This window comes from Homarus americanus, unplaced genomic scaffold, assembly GCF_018991925.1.
Source record: "Homarus americanus isolate GMGI-L3 unplaced genomic scaffold, GMGI_Hamer_2.0 scaffold26351, whole genome shotgun sequence".
In the NCBI taxonomy this organism is placed as follows: Eukaryota; Metazoa; Arthropoda; class Malacostraca; order Decapoda; family Nephropidae; genus Homarus; species Homarus americanus.
Window position 1 is genome coordinate 8285556 of NW_024724368.1, and position 19604 is coordinate 8305159.

Consider the following 19604-nt stretch of genomic DNA (forward strand, 5'->3'; position numbering starts at 1 on the left):
AGCCGGGTGTGGGAGGGCTACGCTAACCCTCTAAGGAGTGTAAGCTAAGGCCTAGTGTGTTGGGCGGGGAACCTTCGGCTACAAGTAAGTAGTTAAGCCCATTGTGGTCCAGTGGACTAGCTGCCTCGGTTCGAACCCGGCACCCAGAAGTGTAAATGTTTTACAGGTAAGGCTGTGGGCGTGAGGCACTAGGTAAGGCTGTGTTCGTGGGTGTGAGGCAGTAAGTAAGGCTTGTGGTCGTGGGCGTGAGGCAGTAGATAAGGCTGTGGTCGTGGGCGTGAGGCAGTAGATAAGGCTGTGGTCGTGGGCGTGAGGCAGTAGATAAGGCTGTGGTCGTGCTCGTAAGGCAGTAGATAAGGCTGTGGTCGTGCTCGTAAGGCAGTAGATAAGGCTGTGGTCGTGGGCGTGAGGCAGTAGATAAGGCTGTGGTCGTGCTCGTAAGGCAGTAGATAAGGCTGTGGTCTTGGGCGCAAAGCAGTAACCTGGTGAAGGACACAAACGTTGCTGGCGTCGTTGTTTATAGACCCCGCTGCCCATTGTTCCCCGCACAAATTAGATCGTGCAGCCCCTAACGTCCACTTAGCGCTCGCCGGTTGGCCATATTGCAGAATAAGGGTGACCAAATGCTCTTTAGTGGTTCCCGTGGCGAGACTTCCTGCCAGTGCCGCCGCCAACTTACCCGCCTCTCAGTGTCGCAGCCGCCACCTTACCCGCCATCAGCCGCCAACATACCCCTCTCCCTGTGTTTACACTTTCCTCGGTTTTCCCGCTGCACTTGTTGATGCCGTTGCCAAGGTCGGTGCTGCTGTTACTCCATCAATGCTGTAAGGTATTAATGAAACAGCTCCTCCTGTTAGTCAATGTCTAAATTCCTGTTGTAACTGATTCTGTTGTCGCCGTCGCTGTACCTGCCGTTTATTTTGTCGTTTTTCGTGTGCTTGTTGCTGCTTCTGTGCCTGGCTGGGACTGTTTGTTATCTAAAGTGACCTTCGACGTTCCTGTCAGCTAGTTCCCCCCGACCCCCTTTCCCCCTCCTCCTTCGCCATGTCCAAAAGGTTTCGGCTTTTCCACGTGTTGCTACAGGCTACTGAAGGTGTTCCTACTACAGGCTACTGAAGGTGTTCCTCCCTCCCTCTCTCCCTGCCAACAATGTCAACCTCGTCTGTATTCTCGGTCCAACGACGTGATTCCTACGGGTGACACACACTATGCTTCATCTGCTTGGTATACTGTAATATGACCTTTGGTTGACGCAATATGACTCCTCTGGTTGACACAATATGATTCTTGGTTGACGTAATTTGACTCTTGGTTGACGCAATACGACATCCTTGGATGGCACAATATGACAATATAACACTTAGTTGATGCAATATAACTGGTTGACACAATATGACTCTTGGTTGATGCAATATGACTCCTCTGGATGACAATATGGCTCCTCTGGTTGACATATTATTTCTGGTTGACACATTATGACTCCTGGTTGACGCAATATGACTCCTGGTTGACACATAGGACTCCTCTGGTTGACACAATATACAACTCCACCAAACTCGCTTATTGATACTTGTCTTTGAGGTTGTTTGTAGTCTGCCATCTCTTACCACAACATTGTCAAGATACTCACCACAACACAACACTGAGGTGCACGTCAAAGCACTGGGGTGCACGTCATAACCCTGGGGTGCACATCATAACACTGGGGTGCACGTCATAGCCCTGGGGTGCACGTCATAACATGGGTGCACGTCACTCAACCCGAGGCAGGAGCGATGTAGCAGGTGGCGATGATTCAGTGAGTAACTCACACCTGCGACCAGCATGATGCAGCCAGGTATTGCTCACCTCATACTAACATTTATGTGCGTCGTAACAGAGGCGGCCCCCATGACAACAACGTGTGAAGATCCTGGTGAGCAGCGCTGCGTCATCCAATATCCCGTCCATTTTGGTTCTCAGTTACGATTGGTTTAGATTGGTCCGTGTTGAGTATAGCCTTAATATACGATAGTGTGGGTCGTTATTACCACCACCAGCAGGAGTCGGGCGTGTGATGCAGTGGGTGAGGGACGTCATTTGCTTCACTACCACTAGTGCTTGGTCCTCTGGTCACCTCAGCCACAACTTCTTCCGTCTTGGTTTTGACTTTTTTGTGTCTTATTTCAACACACCTGATGATCCTCACCCTGCATATTTGTCCTTGGCCGCTGCCGGGTAGTAACATTGCCATTAGTATTGCTCGCGTTGTTGGTTCGTTTGTTTATTCGCTATCAACACTGGGTTCTGACCTTTATCTTCGCAACCATTGGCTCGCTTGCCAGTTCGTGGTCTCTCATACCTAATTGGCATTCATCGATTTTTGCTCTTAAATGGTCCTGTAAAAGTTTAAAAATAAGCACAATTGCTGCAGCATCGACGACGGGTCTACTCACTTCAGGTCTGTGATAAACTACTTAAAAGTTATCTCATTTAACCTTTTAAGGTGTAGTGTCGCACTTAGGTATTTTATTGGGCTCAAACCTCCTACCACTCAACTGGATCAACAACGAGATCCCAAAACTTGATTTCATACTTCGTTTTCGTGTATTATCCAGGTACTGCACAAGTTTTATTACAAGTGGGCAAAGATAAGTGGTGATGGTAAGAGTAAGAGCGAGATAAGGTATTGCAGCAGGTGGTGTGACTGACACTGTTATTTATGTATATTGACGTGTGATGAGGAGAGACCCACACCCGATGCAGGGTACGAGGCCGCCTTCATCACTGACAGGTCACATCGCCTCCATCCCTGTGCCTGCTGTGGGCCCTGCACTCACTCTCACACCAACACGCTCCTCACAACTTTCATTCCACCCGCCACGTTACTTGGGATATAGAAGAAACCTTCCTTTGTAACGAACAGGGGATATACGCAGTGTACTCAACTAATATAATTTCACTAAATTTATTTGCAATTTGTTATTGCTGTAATATTTACAGAGGATATTTGCTGTACTGTACTGTTACCTGCTTGTTGACGACGTGTGTGTGGCGCTGTGGAGAAGGTCGTTAATTTACTTGAAAGAAACTGTGAGAAAAGTAAATAGGAATATTAATGCACACACACACACACACACACACACACACACACACACACACACACACACACACACAGATGTCTTCGGTAACCCTGGCATTGATCGACTCCGGCCGTGGGCCACAACAGTTAATCCCGGAAACTTAAAACACGCCGTCGTCTGGCTTTACATACTCCACATACCCTCCCTGGCTTTACATACGTCTGCTCACATAACTCGGATATTACCGTAGCTAGCCTCTATAAGCTTAGCCCCGGGGGTCAGATAAGTGATTCAAGTATCGGCGTTTACAGTGATGGGAAGTCGTCTGATTGGCTGGTTTCTTTCCCGTTTATCCGGAATTGCAATAGTCGGATATACCAGGGTGGGGGTGAAACGATAATGAGGGTGGCGTAGGAAAGTAATTGTGTACACTGAAGGAAGGAACCCACGTGTGTGTGTGTGTAAACACATAAAGTAAACATACCGACATTCATCTGAGTAAGGATCATTACCATTACCCATTTATTTAACTTAGGTGTGTTTATAATCTGTTTGTGACTTTCTGATTGATTTTACTGGTGAAAGTTTGCGAGTGATGTTATTGATGTCTTGAATATATTTCACTGGTGTCAATTTTGGATTAATTTTACTGGCTTGAACTTACGATATATTTCATTGGTGCGACTTTAGTTTTTATTATATTATCGTTAGTGTGTATGTACTGATTTTTATTATTATATTTTTTATGGTTTTTTTTTCATATTTCCCCAGGACCTTTATCTTGGACTGATGTAGAAAGAATCATTTTCTCTGACTCTTCCACGAATAATATGAGGACTTGAAAGATTTCCTTTTGTTCCATCGCAGTTTATCATCAATCTTTTCTGCTTTACAAACATTGAATCAGTCTTGAAGAAAATTGGCAGAATGAACCCTGCCAAATATTACTTCTCTTGAGGCGAAAAAATTACCCGGTTTATATATATATACAGGTATATGAAGATATCAGTTTGTTTAAGATTTACTCAGTATTCGACATTATTTTTAAACCTCAGTGAAAAGATTATAAGATTTTTTCTTCTCTCCTTCAATATTTTCTTCTTAGCTTTTCACATTTTCTTGGAACGACTTTTGCTGATTATGATTAAATATTATCGTAATTTGTTTGGTGTTTCTGGTTGAGCGGTGGTGTGTGGATCGCCTGGTGGGGGGGGGGAGGGGTCATGTGGGGTCGTGTGTTGCAGCGTTTTGAGGCTCTCAGTGTTAGTGTGTGGCTGTAAGTCTTGTCATATTGTGAATAGACTCCATTAGATATTTTCTCCATCATTGAACGAGTTATATTCTTAGTTAATGATGGTCACGCGTAGAACTGGCGACATGACTGAATTCCTCTATGTCCCCTAAGTTTAGATGCATTTAGTTTCGTTTAGCCGTACGTGAATTAGTGAGAGTTGGTCACCACCTTCACACCACTCTGTGTTGAGGGAGTAAGTGTGTTAGTGAAGAATTATGTGTTTCGTATATACAGTATGTCTCATCTAGCCAACGAAGAGTTATTATTGTATCCGTTCTTCTTCTTCTTCTTCGTGAAATTTGTGGACTCTTATCTCTGAAACCGCTTCATTAAACTCTGTATCTTTATTCCCTTTGATGAGACGATGTGCAAGGCGAAGATTATTGTACCTTTATTGTTGTTTAAGTGGAATAAATTAATTTTTGTGAAGATCCATTTTTCTTAATTGTCTTGTACTCTGGGCACGAGTGAACCAAGTACCGTGTAGCCAATTTTTTTTTTTTTTTTGTGGGATAGTGACCAAGCTTTTAACCCATCATGACCTTTGACCCACGCCCTTCAAGGTTGTGTTGTGGTGTGTGTGGGTTTGTATCATCCAGGTGAGGCAGTGGAGGTGCCTCAGCGTCGCCCAGTCCATCACTACGGGACGCTAGTTTTAATATTTTGTTCGGTTAACGTCAGATGATTTTATTCAGCACAGAGCGACCCCAGTACACAAGTGGTTAATAAACTATCGCCATTAATTTTATTTTTTACCCTCATGGATCTATGGTAGAGTCTCAATGCATTTTGTTGGTTGTAAATGTTTGATGTGTGTCTTACGTTGGAGGGTTCAATGCCTTTTCATATCTCGTAGGCCAATTGGAGTTAAGGGAGAATCTCAGTTATAGATCTCCAGATAGGGGAGAATCTTAGTTATAGATCTCCAGTTAGGGGAGAATCTTAGTTATAGATCTCCAGTTAGGGGATAATCTTAGTTATAGATCTTCAGTTAGGGGAGAATCTTAGTATATGGCCCTTAGCAAATTCGGGAACTAGGGGAAAAAAATGAACCTAACAGCTTTATGGATATCCGGTTCTTTGATGGGTTTCTCTCGCTCGTGTATTTAATTGTGGGTAAGCTGGTGTGAGTCTTGTGTTGTGTAGTGTGATAAACTTATCTGGCCGAGGAATGTTGTTGGTGGGGTTGGCTAGTCCACCATGCACGGTGTGTGTGTGTGTGTGTGTGTGTGTGTCGAGGTAGTGGGTGGCAGTGGATGGGGAGGTATTGGGGTGGATGCAGTGGGTGGTGAGGGTGGAGTTATTGGGTGGCTGTGTGTGTTGATGGTAGAGGTAGTCAATGGCTGTGTGTGGTGAGGGTGGAAGCGGTCGGTGTTGAAGGTGGAGACAGTGGGTGTTGAGGGTGGAGACAGTGGGTGTTGAGGGTGAAGACAGTGGGTGTTGAGGGTGGAGACAGTGGTGTTGAGGTGGAGACAGTGGGTGTTGAGGTGGAGACAGTGGGTGTTGAGGGTGGAGACAGTGGGTGTTGAGGGTGAGACAGTGGGTGTTGAGAGTGTTGACAGTGGGTGTTGAGGGTGGAGGCAGTGGGTGTTGAGGTGGAGGCAGTGGGTGTTGAGGTGGAGACAGTGGGTGTTGAGGAGTGGAGGCAGTGGGTGTTGAGGTGGAGACAGTGGGTGTTGAGGTGGAGACATGTGAGACAGTGGAGTGTTGAGGTGGAGACAGTGGGTGTTGAGGTGCAGAACAGTGGGTGTTGAGGTGGGGACAGTGGGTGTTGAGGTGGGGCAGTGGGTGTTGAGACAGTGGGTGTTGAGGTGGAGACAGTGGGTGTTGAGGGTGGAGACAGTGGGTGTTGAGGGTGGAGGCAGTGGGTGTTGAGGGTGGAGACAGTGGGTGTTGAGGGTGGAGACAGAGGGTGTTGAGGGTGGAGACAGTGGGTGTTGAGGGTGGAAGCAGTGGGTGTTGAGGGTGGAGACAGTGGGTGGTTGTGTTCCTTCCTCACGGTGCGAAATTTCGGCCAAGAACATAAAGAGTTTAATGAGAGAGGGTCGGGTTGATTACCTCACCTGTATCTACGTGAGTGAGGGCTGTGTGTTCTGCTGTTCTTCTGTTGTCATTCCCTGTTATTCTTTGGTTCCTTCTCTGTTCTTTTGTTGTTCTCTTCTGTTCTTCTACTGTGTCTCGGTAGGAAGTGGGTGCACCCTTCCCCCTTTTCTTATTATCTCTCTCTCTCTCCGGCTCTTTGTTTTTATCACCTATTCCTTCTTCCTCCTCCTCTCTCCTCCTCTCTTCCCTCTTTATATTTACGCCTTCTCATTTTACCCCCTAAGTCTTCCCACCCCCTTCTCACCTCACTCCTCTTCAAGTTTTCTCTCGTCTCCTCTTTTATCTTCCTCTCTCCCTCTTGTTCTTCGCCCTCCTTTCTCCTTCTCCTTCTTTCTTCCCCCACTCACTTTGTCCATCCTTCTTACTCCCCTCTCTCTTCTCCTCTTCCACTCTCCCCCTCCTCCACCTTCTACTCTCCCCCTCCCTCTCTCACTCCCTCTTCCACTTCCCTCTCTCACCCCCTCATCCGTCTCCCTCATCCACCTCCCTTTCTCTCCCTCATCCACTTCCTCCCCTTCCAGTAATCTCCTCCCCCCCCCTCTCTCCCTAGGAAAAAGAGAGGGGAGGGAGGGAAAGAAGGAAAGAGAGTAGAGGGAGGGGAAAAAGGAAATACAGAGAAGGTGGTGGAGAGGGAATGGGCGGAAAACCCACCGTCCCAGAAAGTATTAGTGACGGGGAGGGGTCCTTGAGGAGGCCTGTGGTTGGCGCGCCTAGCAACACCAGCTGGACCATACTGTATATACTGTATATTTTTCCTCTTCCTGTTTCACCTCCTCCTTCTCCTCCTTCTTTTCTCCTCTTTCCGTCGACGTGCTCAGTTGTTGTCAGGGCTACGTTAAGTGTGTTATCTGGTTAAGTAAATGCTGCCCACCTACCGTCTGTCTGTCTGTCTGTCTGTCCGTCCTCAATTACCCGGTATCTCTCGTTACACGGGAACTACAAAGGATTGTTTCACCAGCTTTGAGAACAAGGTCAATACTAGGTCATCGGTTAGAACAATGGATTTTTTGTTTTATGTAAATAGGATGTTTCAGTATTTTTTGTTCCACATTTTGGTGAAACAGTACAATAGAGTTACTATTATATTATTATTTATTTATTTATTTATTATTATCACCATCATCATCACCATCAGGTCGTCCGCCTTGTTATCTGCAGGTGCCGCCAGGTTCCACCTTGTGTGCCCTCTACTGCCTAAACCCGTGATGTAGCGTCACCAATTTATCTTTAATAATCTCTTGGTGAAATGTAACCTCTCAATCATGATGATTTAACACCCCTAGGTACTATGACAACTCCTTGAGTACGATGACTTAACCCATTGAGTACAATACTTTAATCCCTTTTGAACCCCCCATGAGTGTGATGACTTAACCCTATGAACATGATGTCTTAACCTCTTGGGTCGGTGAATTAAACCATTGAAAACGGCGACAGCTCGCCCTGAGTACGATACCTTAATCCCTGGAGCACAGTGATAAGCTTGAGTACAGTGTCACCTTACTTGAAGGGTTGATGCATTGTACTCAAAGGGTGGAGTCATTGTTAAGAGCCATGTTGATGATGCTGGATATAAGTGGCCATTCTTTTATACACAAGCAATAACTTATGACTAGTGTAGCAAATTGACCCCAACCGAACATTGTTATGAGTAAACTTACATATCTCATGGATACACCTCTCACACTGTTATCTGTCACCTCTGCTCTGCTACCACAATTACCTCTTACACACACACACACACACACACACACACACACTCAAACACACACACACACACACACACACACACACTTCATCATTACTCTGTCAGGTAACCAGATAATATATTACAACAACACAACCCAGGACACAACTTGTGTTACTTCGGTGTAAACAGACGCCGAGAAATTCCTAATACATAAACATGTTTGATAACTGTAAATATTTATGTTATGTAAGATATTAGCGGCTTGGTGATTGTGTCTCTTGATAAAGGGTGTTTATTTTGGCCTACTACTAATAATAATGAAAATAGATTTATGTATTTATATATTTCAACCAGAATATATATTGCACAGTATATATCAAACACTATGCAATGCTACAGTGAGCGTTAATTATTAAGTTTTGTACGCTTACATAATGTTTTGAGGCCAAGTAGTGTAATGGTAGTTTGGTTGGTTGAGAGATGGGATGGGCAAGGCGACACAGGCCAGGCTCAACATGTTGTGACTGGTGTGGGCTCAGCACCTGTCTCCCTGGTCCCACCACGTCAGTCAGTTGTTGTGCTTGTCGGATGTACACGCCCATCGTCTCTACCTGTTGGTGCCGCTTCACCCAACGCTTCTTGCACCCTCAGTCCGTTTGATAAAGGAAATTTATACACACACACACACACATCGCCTGGTTATTTTGTTTTTAGTCCAGGCGAGGAGGGGTGGCGCTACATTGATGGAGGGTAAGGAATACGTTGTTGAGTTTGGCCGAATTCTGGGTTTTAGATGTTGACGTTATTATGTTTACTAGTTTTGGGGAAAATTTCATGTAAAAGGACTTGATGAATGTGATTTGTTTACATACAGACAACAGACGTAAGGACATACTATACAAACATCAGGAGGTAGTAGGGATATTACGCGTTTAGTAATATTTAAGAAAGATTTACAGAATAATTCAAACAATGATTTTGCTGTAAATAAACTGATGATTATATAGACAAATTTAACACAAATTTAAATGTACAATCTCGTCCAAGATTTTTCGAACACTGCGTCCGGGAAGATTTGTCAGTCGAAACAGCCATGACTGTTAAATAATGTAGGAAAATACCGATTATAACACCACCTGGGTATTACTGATCTTTGAAGCTGCACAATAAATTTATTCTTTCATCCTTAGAGCCTTTCTCATATTATTGAACAGAACCAACATTTATCACGGACGAAGGGACAGGGTAATGCTCTTTGGCCCCCGCCCCCATCTCCCCTATATTCTATAGTGAGAGTTATATAATGTGCATAACAACGTGTCTTTGTTGGTGTCAAATGGGCGTTTCTCTGCAGGGATCTAATGAAGTTTTTTTTTTCCACTTCCTTGAAAAAAATAGTCCTCACACCACATTAATTTTACTGAAATCTAGACTTTACAAAAATTTTGGGACGGAGGAAGGTGGGGGGGGGTGTGTCATCGTATATGTTGAACTTCCTCCTCCAGCCTCCAAAACCTAGAGCTGTCCTTTGAGTTAGTAAATAAGAATATATGTAAGTACAGTGTGAGGGGGTAAGGGCGGGATCTACGCCGCCTTACCAACCATCCTATACTTACTGCCTTAACACTTCCTGCTGCTGTGGCTGTCTGCCGACCTAGCCTTAAGCACCTCATTACCTCATAAACCGTCCCTATAACAACTACCATGAACAAGGCGCTGACCCCAGCTAACATCTGATCATATGAAGTCTTGTGTGAGGTGATTCAGAAGCCACACCACCCTCTCAGTGTGTCAGAGGCCACACCACCCTCACAGTGTATAAGAGGCCACACCACCATCACAGTGGATCAAACCACACCACCCTCACAGTGAATCAGAGACCACACCACCCTCACACTGTATTAGAGGCCACACCACCCTCACACTGTATCAGAGGCCACACCACCTCACACATCACACCACTCTCACACTGTCACACTGTATCACCACCCTCACTGTATCAGAGGCCACACCACCCCTCACACTGTATGTCACACCACCCTCACACTGTGTCAGAGGCCACACCACCCTCACACTGTCAGAGGCCACACCACCCTCACACTGTATCAGGGCCACACCACCCCTCACACTGTATCAGAGGCCACACCACCCTCACACTGTATCAGAGGCCACACCACCCTCACACTGTATCAGAGGCCACACCACCCTCACACTGTATCAGAGGCCACACCACCCTCACACTGTCCACACCACCTCACACTGTATCAGAGGCCACCACCCTCACACTGTATCAGAGGCCACACCACACCTCACACTGTATCAGAGGCCACACCACCCTCACACTGTATCAGAGGCCACACCACACCCACACTGTATCAGAGGCCACACCACCCTCACACTGTATCAGAGGCCACACCACCCTCACACTGTATCAGAGGTCACACCACCCTCACACTGTATCACACCACCCTCACACACTGTATCCACACCACCCCTCACACTGTATCAGAGGCCACACCACCCTCACACTGTATCAGAGGCCACACCACCCTCACACTGTATCAGAGGCCACACCACCCTCACAGTCGCAAATGAACTTATATCATTGATTTATCACACCTTATTCCTCCCCTGTCCTTTACTGTGTTAAGACTGCTGTTTATATTTCTTACTCGTGTATATATATATATATATATATATATATATATATATATATATATATATATATATATATATATATATATATATATATATATATATATATATATATATTGTAGTGAAAGTAAACCATGCAATCGCCATATTGTCTTGAACAAATGTATAATAACTTGGGTGAAATTTATTGGGAAGGTTCCTTGGGTTATTTAGATGTGCTGTTTGATGCTATTTTGACCTTTCTTTTGATTTATTGTTGCACGGCCGCATAATATTATTCCCTATTTGTCTGTCTTAAATTGTCTCGTTATTTTTATCTCTCACCTCAGCTTCAGGTATTGAGAGCATGTTTAGTATCGTTCAAGTGGTGTTCGTGTGTATGATAAATCCCCTTTTACCAACTATCAGGACATTTTTATTAACAATTTCTGTGTAGTCTTCGTAATGGGTTGTCATACACCTATTTTCGATTTTTTCGCGTTAGAAAATAGGTCTTTTACCCCATCTACCCCATTCTCTGGCCAGCTTGTATCTGTTGTACAGTATACAGTATGTGTGAGGTTAATAAATGTGTTTGCGTGTTGGCCAGCGACTCAGTGTTGTTGTTCGTGTGTGGAGAATTCCCTTAGTGTCGGGTGCACCTAAGAATACACCTCCTGGTTGACTTAAACTAAAACACACGGTATAATGTCAACAAAAAAAGCTTCAGAATTATACTGGGACTCTAGTTTAATCCCTTGAGCAGCACAATGGCATTAACCCCTTGAGTACGATGACCTTAGAGTCATTGTACTCAAGAGGTTAAGGTCATCGTACTCAAGAGGTTAATGCCATCGTAATCAAGGGGTTAAGGTCATCGTACTCAAGAGGTTAATGCCATCGTACTCAAGGGGTTGGGGCCATCGTACTCAAGGGGTTAATGTCATCGTACTCAAGAGGTTAATGCCATCGTACTCAAAGGGTTAATGTCACCGTACTCAAGGGGTTAGGGTCATCGTACTCAAGAGGTTAGGGTCATCGTACTCAAGGGGTTAATGTCACCATACTCAAGAGAATAAGGTCATTGTACTCAGGGGTTAACTAGATACCCCCACACAATACCAGTTAAGAGATAAAATTCAGTTTGATAATATTTCCCCAAAATAATCGATACATAAGTTTTTGTTTGGTACTAAAGGAAAGAAAATCTCGATGTAATTTTTTGTTTATTTTTTTTTAGTTATTTTTCGTGTTTTAGTTCAAGTTAACCTGTTAGTGGTATTATTCTTCTCTTTACTTACGAAAAATATTCACCGTAAGAATCTTTGTAAATCAGAGTTAGTTGTGACGAGTGAATAACATGACTGGGGGGTTGTGTTACGCTGAGGCTCTATGAGGTATATTGACATGACTCGACCTTTTTTAAGAGCTGAAGGTGCCCTAATATAAGCCAACAGGTAAATACAGTTGGAGTTTAATGTTTAAATAGCATGCAGTATAATCTGGTACATTAGCCAAGAAAATTCCCTGAACACTTTAAGTTTAAGCAATATCTTGGCATCTACTTGAGGGTCATGTAGTCAAGGGGGATTGGGAGTTTAAATGTGTTTTTTTTTGTGCTTTTTCTTGTTGTTGATACCATCATTTACTATTAAAAGCAGCTTTCATCACCTGTAGACGTGACCCACAAGTGGGTGTCCGATATTGCCTTGTGTGTAGTGTATAGCAGGTTCTGTACTTGTTCATATGATACTCGCCTCGCAAATAAGTGGTCAAGGGTTCGATCCCCGGGCATGGTGAAATTAGGGACAAGTTGCTTTACGCCATTTGGCTCTGTCTGCCCAGCAATTACTGGGAACCTGGATGTTAATCGATTTGTGGATCGTGTTTCGGGGTAATGGTTAACCAGTGCTGTTGGCGAGTTGTCCGATCCTCTTATATTACTCCTTGACACTGGGTCATGCAGCTTATTAAATCAGGGTGTGGTTGTTGCATTGACGACAGCTTCTACACCTTAAACAAATTCAAGCCCAGGTGGCCCTAGGGCCGGTCAGCCTTGAACACGAGGGGTACCCATTATCAACACCACAGTCGAGTCCCGGTACTTTGAAAAATCAGCTACTGACAAAGGAACACTCGTGGACATGACCTGTTGGTGAAGTACCTTATTAATTTGGTTGGGATATCTTGTGTTACCTAGAAGTGAGGGGTCGGATGAGTAGGTTTTGTGAATGCTGGTGTCCCTGGGTACACCAGGATTAATGGTACTGTACATTGTGGTGTAGTAGTGGTACTGGAGCGCCTGCATTACTGACCGTGAAGCAGTGACCACTAGGGTTGACGGTACAGTGTGGTGCGTGGTGGTAGCTGTACCTCTTTTACCGAGTGAGAGGTGGATGTAGTGAGGATCGCCCCTGTCTTGGTACCGTGTTCTGGCCTCAAACTACCTCCCTCTCACCTTCCAGTCACCACTGCCGCCACGGATAATAGAAAAGAATACGTATTGTTGTTCTAAAAGTGCGAAGGGTGAATGATATTGTCTGAGACTTGATCTGGGAACTTGATAGTCATGTTAACTGCTCGTGTGTGTTTAATGTCATCGTGAATACCAGGGATTACACAGCGTGAAGGCCGCTCCTTCTGCAACCTCAGTTTCTTCAATACATCAGAGTTTACACAGTTGTCGTTACGTTCATTATCCCTGAAAGTTTGTACATCTTTTAGTGTTAATTTTTACGGTTGTTTTATTATTGTTTCATCCTTTAAAGACGATGATATACTGAGTACAGTGTTATGGTTCATACAGGAATAGTTCGTAGTATTTAAAGGGCTAATGTGTTTACGTATACCTCAGTGGCCAGGGTATTTGTAAGGGCTGTCTACTGTAAGTTAGGCTGTACGCTGGACAACAACATTAACAAATAATAGAATATATTCTTTGTGTGTGTGTGTGTGTGTTAAATTAGTGAAAGTTAAAAGCTAGCTAACACCCACTACATGAATGGTCACTAAGTCAGTGACCTTGTAGACAATTAATTATCTATATATCTTCTTATATCTTATTTAGAGTTTTATCTTAGACAACTACGAAACGTCACCTGTGTCATTTAGCAGGACCTTGTGTGTGTGTGGCCTAACCTTGTGTGTGTGTGTGTGTCTGTGTATATAGTTCATATCGCCTTACACACAATTTATAACCATTATGAACGAGGTCTCAAGTTGCTGCATTAAGCTAATTTGAGTTTGTGATAAATAATTCCATTGTCTCACTCAATAATAATAAAAAAATCCCATAACACTATTCCATTAATATTTTGACTGAATTTTTACCAGAATTCCTATATTTTCTGTGACTATTATCCGCTGGTAATTTCGTCCCTGTATGGCTTAGGAAACACAATGGTTTTTTCCTTCCATAGGTTATAAGAAAGGCTATGTGGGTACACTAGTGCTTGTTATTGATATCAAAACTCTACGTCCACCCTTTATTTACCTGGGAATATGTACAGTCCCCTTCACTAGTGCGTTTACAGGGGCTCATCAGGTTTTGTGCATGGCAGCCTAGTAGTTTGTTTACATTCGATATAAGGAAACTCGCAATAGTAAACAACCTGTGAAATCAAAGTAAAACAATATTAAAACAAATACCTCAATGTAATGATTTGTGGAATGTTTATATGACGAGCCCCTGTAAACACAGTAGTGAAGGGAATTGTACCTTAGTTATGACCTAATGATCAACTTGGACAAAAATATATCGCTTAGCCATACTTCACCCCATATCGTGTCTCTGATATGATAATTTCACCTCAAAAAACCTAACAAACTTGATATATTATCGTACCCAAGAGGAATGAGTCATTTAAAGGGTCAGGCATAGGGTGTCGTAAACCCCCCCCCACCCTCTCCCCCCCTCCCCCCCCGGCCTTTGAGTACAGTATTGTCTTGTCTGACTTCAGGGGTTGAGTCATCGTAGTAAAGGGGTTAAGATATCGTACTCCAGGGGTTAAGTCAGTGTGCTCAAGGGGTTAAGATATTTTAAAGAGCGGACTAATCCATCTGCTTCTTCATAATTATTGCATTTATCCATATTTGTGTATTTCCCCCCATCTCTCTCTCTCTCTCTCTCATATAATATCTTGTCATTGAGTTAATTTTTATGTTTTAATATGTGACGATTTCTTGTTGCAGGCAAAGACTACATCTGGGGCAGCGGGAAGGTTGGCATGCAATGTGAAGGTAAGCTGTACCCCTCACCTGTCTTAATTCCCCCCCCACCCCACCCCTTTTTTTTCCCCTTACCTCGCTCACCCCCCTTTGACCCATTCCTCCTCACCTACTTGTCCCTACCTATACCTCACCCGATGCTCTCTGTGCCATGCGTTTCTCACAACACGGCTCCTGTTTTGTGGTTCGGTATTAAGTTTCGCTTTTGTGGATTGAATCGGGGAATTTTCTATGCACACACACACACACACACACACACACACACACACACACACACACACAGTTTCTCTCTCCCTCTGTTTTCAATCTTAATTCCTTCCTTCCATCCTTCCTTCCTCTAGAGATTGTACATCAGACGTGACGATGGTCTTAGAATTGATGGTGTTAAGTGGTGATGGTGGTTATAGTGGTAGTGGCTGTGGTACCAATGCCAGTGACTGTCGTGAGCGATGGTGGTGGCAATAATTCTGGCGTGGTAGTGGTGGTTAGTGATAGTAATAGCAGCGATACAGGTTGTGGTGGTGGATGGGGTGGTGATGTGGTGTAGTGGTGGTGATGTAGTGTGGTGGTGTGGGGTCCCTGGGATGGTGGTAGTGATGATGGTGTAGTGTGGTAGTGATGGTGGTGTAGTGTGGGGGTGGTAGTGATGGTGGTGTAGTGTGGTAGTAATGGTGGTGTAGTGTGGGGGTGGTAGTGATGGTGGTGGTGTGGGGGTGGTGGTGATGGTGATAAAGTGTGGGGGTGGTAGTGATGGTGGTGTAGTGTGGGGTGGTAGTGATGGTGGTGAAGTGTGGGGTGGTAGTGATAGTGGTGTGGTGTGGGGGTGGTAGTGATGGTGGTGTAGTGTGGTAGTAATGGTGGTGTAGTGTGGGGTGGTAGTGATGGTGGTGTAGTGGGGATGGTAGTGATGGTGGTGTAGTGTGGTAGTGATGGTGGTGTAGTGTGGGGGTGGAGGTGATGGTGGTGAAGTGTGGGGGTGGAGGTGATGGTGGTGCAGTGTGGGGGTGGTAGTGATGGTGTTTAGCGTTGAGAACGAGATAGAGTGCTACATGACAATCTACACCTTGTGAGTTTAATAACCAATCACACGTGAGATGGAGTGACAGGCTCAAGACTTATTGATAACCGGCGTGACGTTATCATCTGGGAGTCTATATTTAGTGTAGGTGATATATTGCCTTAGTCGTTGGTTCCTCGTGTGTATAAATAGTCACATTGGAGGTAAGATGCTACAGGGATGGGAGTTAGAATGTTGTGTCAGTTAGATTGGTAGGGCGGGAGGCGTGGAGGGCGTGGGTCATGTGGTACGCCACCTGGCTCTCACCGTGCGGTCTGCATGCTGGAAATATGTTATCAATTATTCATGTCTTGATATCGGGGCTTGGCAACAGGGAAGTGGACGCGACTCCCGTCCTTACGGGCGGTTGTAAGTGAGGCGAGTGTCCCTCGGCCTAGCCTGTTGGACGGGGTTCAAGTGAGTGCCACTAGGGACCTGCTTTATACACCCCAGTGTTTCCTTCTCCTGTTGACTTAGTCCCTGTGACCTCGTGAGGTCGGAGCTTGGTCGTTGCACTTACTTGAATAGTATCGCTTACATCACACTAAGGGAGATGGTGTGGTGATGGAGGAGAGGTTGTGGTGATGGTGGGAGGTGCAGTATGGTGCGTGGTGGCAACAGTGTGAGAGGGAGGAGGAGGAGGTATGCCCACACCAACCACACAAACCCCACCAAATTGCCAGCTAGTCACTATGCACTTAACATGCCCAACTTTACCTCCGTTCTTCACATGACAAAACTACACACCTGGGACCCTCCCGAGAATTTCTGCGTTGATTTGGAGTTACCTAGGCAGATAGTGAGAGGTGACCCGCCTCCTCCAAACCCAGTAAGAGGACACCCATACCTGTCCTCCAAACACCTGCCGTAATTATATTTACTGGCCCCTATATCTACTTTTTTTTTTACATTTGCATCCCCGACACACCTGCCTCTTATTACACCTGGCGGTTCCATACCTGTCTTTCATATAATATTTTACCTCCTCACAAATGACTTAATTATATTTACCTGTCTTCCCATACGCTCTTTCCTCACACCTGTCCTACTATACCAACCTTCCCGTTACGGACCCCAGCACCTGCTCTCCCCCACACCTGTCATCCCCACAACTGGTACACACACACACACATGCGCGACTTGCCCAGTTGAGCCACATATCACTACACATCTGACAACCTCATGACCTTCACTACTACTACTACTTAAGACATAGGTTGTTTAGGCACTACAACCACCACTACCATCACTACTGCTACTACTTACTACCATCACAACCACTACAACCACCAGCATCCAATTCAGGGGCGAAGCTACACAGGAGATAGTTGTAGCCTAATAACGATGATGAGAGACAGACTACCTGATAACGTTGTAGGCTAGTAACGGGGACAGCCAGAGCGAGGTGAGCGAGTTTTGAGGTTCAGTGAGGTTTTTGCCCCAAGACTGTGAACGAGTGTGTTAAAAATGAAGCCGTGAACCAGAGTCTTAACTTGAATCACGACACTTGTCAACTCTCTCTCTCTCTCTCTCTCTCTCTCTCTCTCTCTCTCTCTCTCTCTCAATACATAATGAGGGTTGAGTGGGCCCGACCTTATTGTCTTATTGAACAAATTATTAGTTTTGTCCTGGGAAAAAAAAATCAGACTAGAAATATCACCCGAATTGATGATGACCAAATTCTTTTGTTTACTCTTCAGCTGTCCCTCCCTTTGTAATAGTCAGGGCGTTCCAGGGTGCTTCGGGGAATTCCGGGGCGTTCCAGGGCACTTCAGGGAGCTTTAGGATGCCAAAATGTGATGATATCCCACCAAATCAAAGGCTTGTTAGGTGACCTGTACCGAAGTCCACTGTACCTTTTTTTTCTCACACCACCCTTAACACTTCACTTAAGTTTGGTCCACTTCTCTGGGTTCGAAAGTCCGATTCTCCTCTTGATAAGTTTCTTGATCCACGTACAGATATTATTTTAGGCTTCTACCTAGTGTTCAGACGTGTTGAGGCGACATGGGGCAGAGGGCAACACATTTCTCTTTTATGTTTTTTATTTCACGTTCATTTCTCTCATCTCTTTATGCACTTTCCTTTCCCTTTACACACACACACACACACACACACACACACACACACACACACACACACACACACACACACACACACCTATGATCTCCTTATATAGCTCTTACCTGTTGTCATTGTTTGTTAATGCGGCAGGTAATTTTTTCCACCACCTCATTTACATATTATGTTCGCCTGAACTTAACCAATTTTAAAATCCAGGCTGTACGTTTATTTATGACCTTGTTGAACAAGTTCTTTGTCTTGTCCATTTATCATTTTTTGTTCTCTTCTGTGTTATTCCCTTCACCAGTATTGGCATTTTATGATGTTACATTTTCTTTACAGTTTTGTGGTTTGTTCAATAATGTTTTTGTAGTGTTTATGTCTCGGCTGTTACAGGGAAAGATGCACTGGTCAAGTGTGTTTGTTTTGCAAGATGTACAAGGGGTCGTATTGTGGGAGTTAAAGTTGGTATGATAGTGTGTGTGTGTGTGTGTGTGTGTGTGTGTGTGTGTGTGTGTGTGTGTGTGTGTGTGTGTGTAAGACATTTATTGCGTATCTGTAGGCCTAAAAAATCAATATCATAGTGACTGTTGACCACTGAACTTAAATATATAAAAGAAATGCAATATTTTATTTATTCACGATACATGGATTTTTGTCTAAATTAAGTCGGGTTTAAAAGTAAATATGACGCTTAGTTTTAGGCCTACAGAAATGCTATAAAAAGTGTTCCATATAGAAAGAGAGAAACACACACACACACACACACAGGTTCCAATATGTGTTCAACCCTAGACACGACCTCTTAAGTTATATGTGGTTTATCTAGTATATGACAGTCGGGCCCGGACGTGTTTATTACCCTTCAGATTATATATAAATGAGAATTATAATCTGTGAGGGAATTTTTAACACTTGTTTGGTTCACTGTCCCAATTGTCTCATACTAGCGAGATTAACATATGTAGTCCTTGTGTGTGAGATATTTGGATTGCAATACATGTGACATTTCCACACTAGCTCGATTTAAATATATTATAATGTTTTTGTTGTATGTGACGCGTATATCACATGACATTATTTCTTTTAGGCTTTTCATAACATTTAAACCTATATTATGTGTGTTAGATATAGTGATAGGTGTCAGGACTTCATAAAATTTGTATGTGTTTTATGTGATGTGTTTTTACGAATATTTGTTCTTTCTATTTTTTCCTAACATTGGTAAAATGTAATTTGTTATTTGTTAAAGTCACGTCGGTTTTACACTCTGTTCTTTTTCAGGCTGGTGCAGTGTTATTGAACATACTATTGTTATTATGTGTTTAATGTGTATGTGCTTTACTGGTGACATTTCTTTCAGCATTAACACAATAACTGGTGTCAGCATTTGATAACACATGTTATTGTTTAAGGTAAATTGTGTATTTTGTGTGTTTTTTATGTTTATGTTATAATGATGTGGCGTGGGAT

General features: G+C 44.0%; 1 protein-coding gene across 1 annotated transcript in view; it reads left to right on the forward strand.

Moving 5' to 3' along the window:
* The window catches only part of LOC121864257 (phosphatidylinositol 3-kinase regulatory subunit alpha-like), a 168140-nt gene that overhangs the window by 36949 nt on the left and 111587 nt on the right, over positions 1-19604 (forward strand). Inside the window, exon 2 of the mRNA XM_042363336.1 lies at positions 14975-15022. Within this exon, the coding sequence (XP_042219270.1) occupies positions 14975-15022 (48 nt within the window). The remainder of the gene's footprint in view (positions 1-14974; positions 15023-19604) is intronic.